This window comes from Echinops telfairi, unplaced genomic scaffold, assembly GCF_000313985.2.
Source record: "Echinops telfairi isolate 266 unplaced genomic scaffold, ASM31398v2 ScPeMD7_18;HRSCAF=68, whole genome shotgun sequence".
Taxonomy (NCBI): domain Eukaryota; kingdom Metazoa; phylum Chordata; class Mammalia; order Afrosoricida; family Tenrecidae; genus Echinops; species Echinops telfairi.
Window position 1 is genome coordinate 38,460,826 of NW_022103915.1, and position 5,344 is coordinate 38,466,169.

Consider the following 5,344-nt stretch of genomic DNA (forward strand, 5'->3'; position numbering starts at 1 on the left):
CTGTAGCTCTCTGATGTGTACCGACTCTGTATCCTTAGTGTCTTCAGATCCCATGCTGATAGAAACGACATTTGCCCTAGAGCTACCCAGTTCATGTCCATTTGTGTTTAAGCAGTTGGAAAGAGGACTGACAGCTTTTAGACAGGTGTCCTCCCACACTGTCGCCTGTAGTAGTTGTTAGGTGCCCTTGGGTCGTTGCTAAGGCACAGCGACCCTCTGTACGACAGAACAAAACACCGCCTGGTCCTGCAGCGTCCTCACCATTCTAACTCTTGAGCCCATGCTGCAGCCACCGTGTCAGTCCATCTTGTCAAGGGCCTGCTTTCCCCTCTACTTGAAGGCACTACCTCAAGTTAGGAACAATTTAATCTGGGTTTGTGTTCTACTCAGGTAATCTTTTGGTTCTGCAAATGGAGCCCTGGTGCTGTAGTGGTTACATGTTGGGCTGGGATCTGAAAGGTTGGCCGGTCAAAACCACCCGCAGAGCGGGAGGAAGCTAGGGCTTTCTACTCCGATAAACACAGTTTCAGAAATTCAAAAGGGGCAGTTTGATCCTGTCCTATAAGGTTGCTATGAGTCGGCAGTGTTTGGGCTGTTTGTTTTGGTTCTGCAAAGACCGTTTCTGAGAGGGGATAGTGAGGCTGGCTGATGTGTGGAAGCTATGAACGTAAGAGGATAGGAGCACAGCAAGATGAAAGTTACTTTTATAAAATTTGAAATACAATTTCACTTTTTAATTTTTACAATACAGTGTGCAGTATGACATCTCAAAATAAGCACAGAGAGAGGATAATACAAAGGTTAAGGATTAAGAACAAAAAGGTTACCTTACCTTTATTAAGGCTAAATCCCTGGTTTTCCATACACATTCACAAAATTACATTCAAATCATTCCTTTTCAATACTCCTTAGACCAAGAGTAAGGGGAAGGGGGTAATAGAGACCCAGATATTAGATTTTCATAGAAAGCAAATCTGGATTAGTCAAAATACTATTCTCATTTGTTCTTAGAAGTTTTTGTGAAGGAACCCATTTCCTTATTGGGATTTTCAGTGTATATTTCATTAGCTCTAGTTATCACTTCTATAATAAGAGCACTACCTCTCCCACACTGGGGTCTTAGAACTAGAGGGACAGGAAATGGAATTTGGCCAGAGCTGCTGGGCAACTCGGTATACCAGAAAACACCACCAGCTGCCGTTCAGTCACTTCCAACTCACGGCAGCCCCTGGTGCTCCATCGGTCCCGCGCAGAGCCTCCCTGTAACCTGAGGGAGTCTGACTGCGTAGAAGGTCGGCGTGCCCCCTCACTGGCACCGAGAAACGTCCTGGGCATAAACGTTTCTGTCACTGCAGATGAGAGAGACACCTCCAGGCTATCAATGCGCCCCCCCCCCCCCAATATCTCCCGTTATCCTCAAAGTGTGCTGTTGCACAGTATGTGCCTTTGTACAGGATCTGCTTGTTTTAGTCTGGTGTGGCACCCACTACCCTAAGACCTCACTCTAACACAAACATTTCAAATCATAGGGTCAAAGTAGTCACCAGTTACAAACCGATTGTAAAAACTCCTTTGTCTACCAGACTACCCTTTAGTCCTGAGGAGAGCGCAAAACTGGAGAAAATGAGATTAAATGCTAAGTATATTCCTTGGTTTTTAATGCTGAGAATCGGTGTGATCTGCAGTTTGCTGTTACAAGGTGGAGTGTTTTCAGATATGCACAGACAGTATACATGGCATTCCTTCCTTTGATCCAGGAATTCTTCCTTTCTCAAAAATATTATCTTGGAAAATAATTTTCATGTAAGACATTTCCCAGTGAACACAGAAGCCATGCAAATTTGAACAGGAAAGACAACACTTAAAACTGTCCACAGTTACTCAAATAAAATTACACGAAAAAAAAATCAAGTACACAACAGTGAGACTACCATTACCAACATGGTCATGTTAACTTAAATGACTAGTCAGTATTATTCCAGTGTTTAGCTTTGGGAAAAGGAACTGCTGTAGTTACAGACTGCATAAAAAGAAAAGGCATTCCCATTTGAGGTTTTTGGTCACACTGTCCCTAAAAGGCTTGCAAAGAATATAAACGAACTTTCCAGGCCAATCACAGAAGCTGCATTTTAAAGCTACAGCTAGAGACAGTACAAAGTCCTGTTAGCTTCAACATTTCTTACAGAATTTAATAAGCTGCGGCACATTCTGGCTAGAAGAGACTAACCTTAGGATCAATACCTAGTTGTACAGGATTTCCCCTCCCACCAATGTTCTTTTCCTAAAATGTTCAAATACCTTCCAGATCTTCTTTTCCTTCTGATCCCAAAGTCAATTCCTATTATTTTTCCTAGGCTACATACAATTTTATTCCAATGCTGAACAAGTATAATCGGTGATCATTTATCAATCATTAAATATATAGCACAGCAACAATGTTCCTCAACAGAATTCCAGTTATTACCTATTTGTAGCATTTGCAGGATTATTCTGTGTCCGTCCATACAAAAGGCAAGGCAAACAGTGTCCAATGTACTATGCTACATCTTCCCATGTATATAAAAAAACTGCATCACGAGGAAGAAACTTTTGAACAGTTAACAGCTTATAGAACGTTTGCCATTCAGAAAAGGTGATTTATACATCCTGTTGTACTCAGATTGGAGAAGGGAAGATGAATTACCAGATTAATTTGAGATAATTTAAGGAAAAAAATGACATCTTACAAAAGATCAGCACATGTCAATTTTCAGTAGATCACAGTCTGCTCAGGGTACAGAAATCTGATCCACAAAGTTTGAGCCCAAAAAGCTAGTGCTTCTAACACAATGTTTTTAGAATTAAAGACGAGCAAGGGAATTCTAGCATGACACACACGCTCCGGGCCAAAGTGGCACCATTCTGGTTTTTCTTTGTTTTTTGGGGAAGGTATTTCTGAAGAATAAACCAATCTCCTAAACAAATACTGTCTTGCCCAGTGCACAGAAGCACCGTTCTAAAAAGGTTCCCATGAAGAACTTAAATGTTAAATAACATTCATATTTACAACTATGTGAGGCAAGGACTGACACGCACGCACATGCACACACACGCCTTTCATGGAAATCTGACTGGTAAGAAAAGATTTAATTTAAGTAGATGAGAAAAGAGATTTTTATATTAATAAAGTGGAACTGCTCTATTGTCAGCTTTCATTTTCCCCGAATGAGGCAGGAACCCCTGAAGCCATCTGTAGAGAATAAAGAATGCTGGACACCCAGTGATCAGGGGACTTCCTCTCAATTGGAGAATGTGTCTACAGTTTATTCTGCTGCCACCTTGTATGCTGGCACCTCAGTGAACTACTGGGGCTATCTTCCACTGGCAGCTCTCCAGATCAAGTCCAGACACACCACAGCACGAGTGTTTCCTTCACCTGAGCCAAGTGGATGGCACCCACTGAGGCTCAGTATCAAGTTTGTTAATTAACCTAAGCAACTCCTGGTATGCTTTATCCAGATCTGAATTCACAATTGCTGTGTCGAAGTAGTGACCATTGTTCTGCTCCATCTCTCTAGTCTTCTCAATGATTTCTCTCAGTTCTTCAGGCTGCAAAGAAAAGATACACACAGGTGATTTCATTCTTTACCAAAATATTTGATAGTGATTTTAAGTATTCAAACACTTTTGCAAGAAAGCAAAAAAAAAAAAAAAGTTAGGAACTCTTGGGCTGACCAATATTTCCAGAGAAATAAATGCCCATTCTAATTCTTTCCTTTCCCCTTGTTTACTCCACCAAGCTCCGTAAGAGCGAGAAAGGAGGTGTTACTGAGCCAAAAGCAGGTAGGGCTTTAGATCCTGTCACCCTTGCTGTGCACGGGAAAGATCCATTCTGTGTCTGATGCTCCAAATCAGAGATGGCTGAACAACAACAAGGTATGACCTTTCATTACTTTCCTCAACAAAGCTAACCTTTTAGAGGCTGCGCTGAAGCTGAGGGGCCCACGCTCCAATCCACCGTGGCCAACATCTACTGAACTCCACATAGAGGTTTATACTGCTTTTCTATTGCCACACATTTTTGTCTGATTTCACCCTGATGGCTTGGCTTCAAGAGCATAGCTGTTGCTTTGAATTCCTTACAATTGTTTACAAACATTATAAGATAATAAACGTCATAACACAAAGTGGACACAATATGAGATCCTTATGATGCAAAAAGTATCCTAAGAGTTAAAGAAATTAGACACTATCTTTAAAAATTTGGCAACCAGTATGCTGTCTACAATAGACACACCTTAAACACAAAGATAAAATTAGACTAAAAATCAAAGGATGGAAAAAAAAAATCAAGGTAATGGCAATCCAAAAAGCAGGAGTGGAGAAACAGATAAACAGACTAAGGCAAAATTCATTATGAGCAACCAAGACGGGCACTACATAATGACTACAAAGGGTCAGAGGCTGGAACCCTCCTGCACTGCTAGTAGGACTATGTGATATTGCCACCACGTGGCAACCAAATGTGCTTCCTCCTCAAAAACAATAGAAAGACCCTATGACGCAGCAGCTCATCTACTGAGCATCTCCCCATGGCAAATGAGAGCCAAGGCACGAGTGGATCTATGCATCCCCATGTGCATCACTGCACAGTGCACAACAGCACAAAGATGGGGAAGAACGTAAAGGCCCATCAGTGGATGAATGGGCAAGTGGACATTGTACATACACTCCATATGACACAAAGGGTCATGAGTCTGAGACATTCACTACATGGATGAACCTGGACGGTGTACATGATGCTGAATTTGGTCAACCACCAAAGGACAAATACTGTCTGAGACCAGTATTATAAGAAGTCAAGAAAAGGTTTTCACACTAAAACAGTGGTTCTCACCCTTCCTAATGCCGTGACCCTTTAATATAGTTCCTCATGTTGTGGTGACCCGCAACCATTGGAAATATGTGTTTTCCAATGGTCTTAGGCGACCCCTGTGAAAGGATCGTTCGACTCCCAGAGGGGTCGCGACCCACAAGTTAAGAACTGCTGCACTAAAAGAAACACTGTTCCTTGGTTACCAGGGTGAAGAGGAAGGCATTCTACAGTAAGAGGGAAGTTAGGATAAAATGTTGGAGGGCAGGGGAAGACACTGGGAGGTTTGCCAAAGTAAAAGGCAAAAGACAAAACAACATACACAATCCTGCAACTTTAATAATCTATAAGTTGCTGCTTGGATAGACATACAGGTTGAACAAGTAGGAATATGCTCATGGATATGTGCAGGTTTGATGAAGTATATTTAGATATATTTATTTGGTTTGCTGAAAATCTATCCATAAATGTGGGGTAGTACACAGGAGACAG

The 5,344-nt window shown here is 41.7% G+C and overlaps 1 protein-coding gene across 5 annotated transcripts in view; it reads right to left on the minus strand.

Moving 5' to 3' along the window:
• Positions 1–1,641: 1,641 nt before the first annotated feature.
• The window catches only part of PALS1 (protein associated with LIN7 1, MAGUK p55 family member), a 99,708-nt gene continuing 96,005 nt past the window's right edge, over positions 1,642–5,344 (minus strand). For all 5 annotated transcript variants that reach the window (XM_045287687.1, XM_004698660.2, XM_045287686.1 and 2 more), the window contains one exon: positions 1,642–3,588. In XM_045287687.1, the coding sequence (XP_045143622.1) occupies positions 3,412–3,588 (177 nt within the window). In that variant the 3' untranslated portion in view covers positions 1,642–3,411. The remainder of the gene's footprint in view (positions 3,589–5,344) is intronic.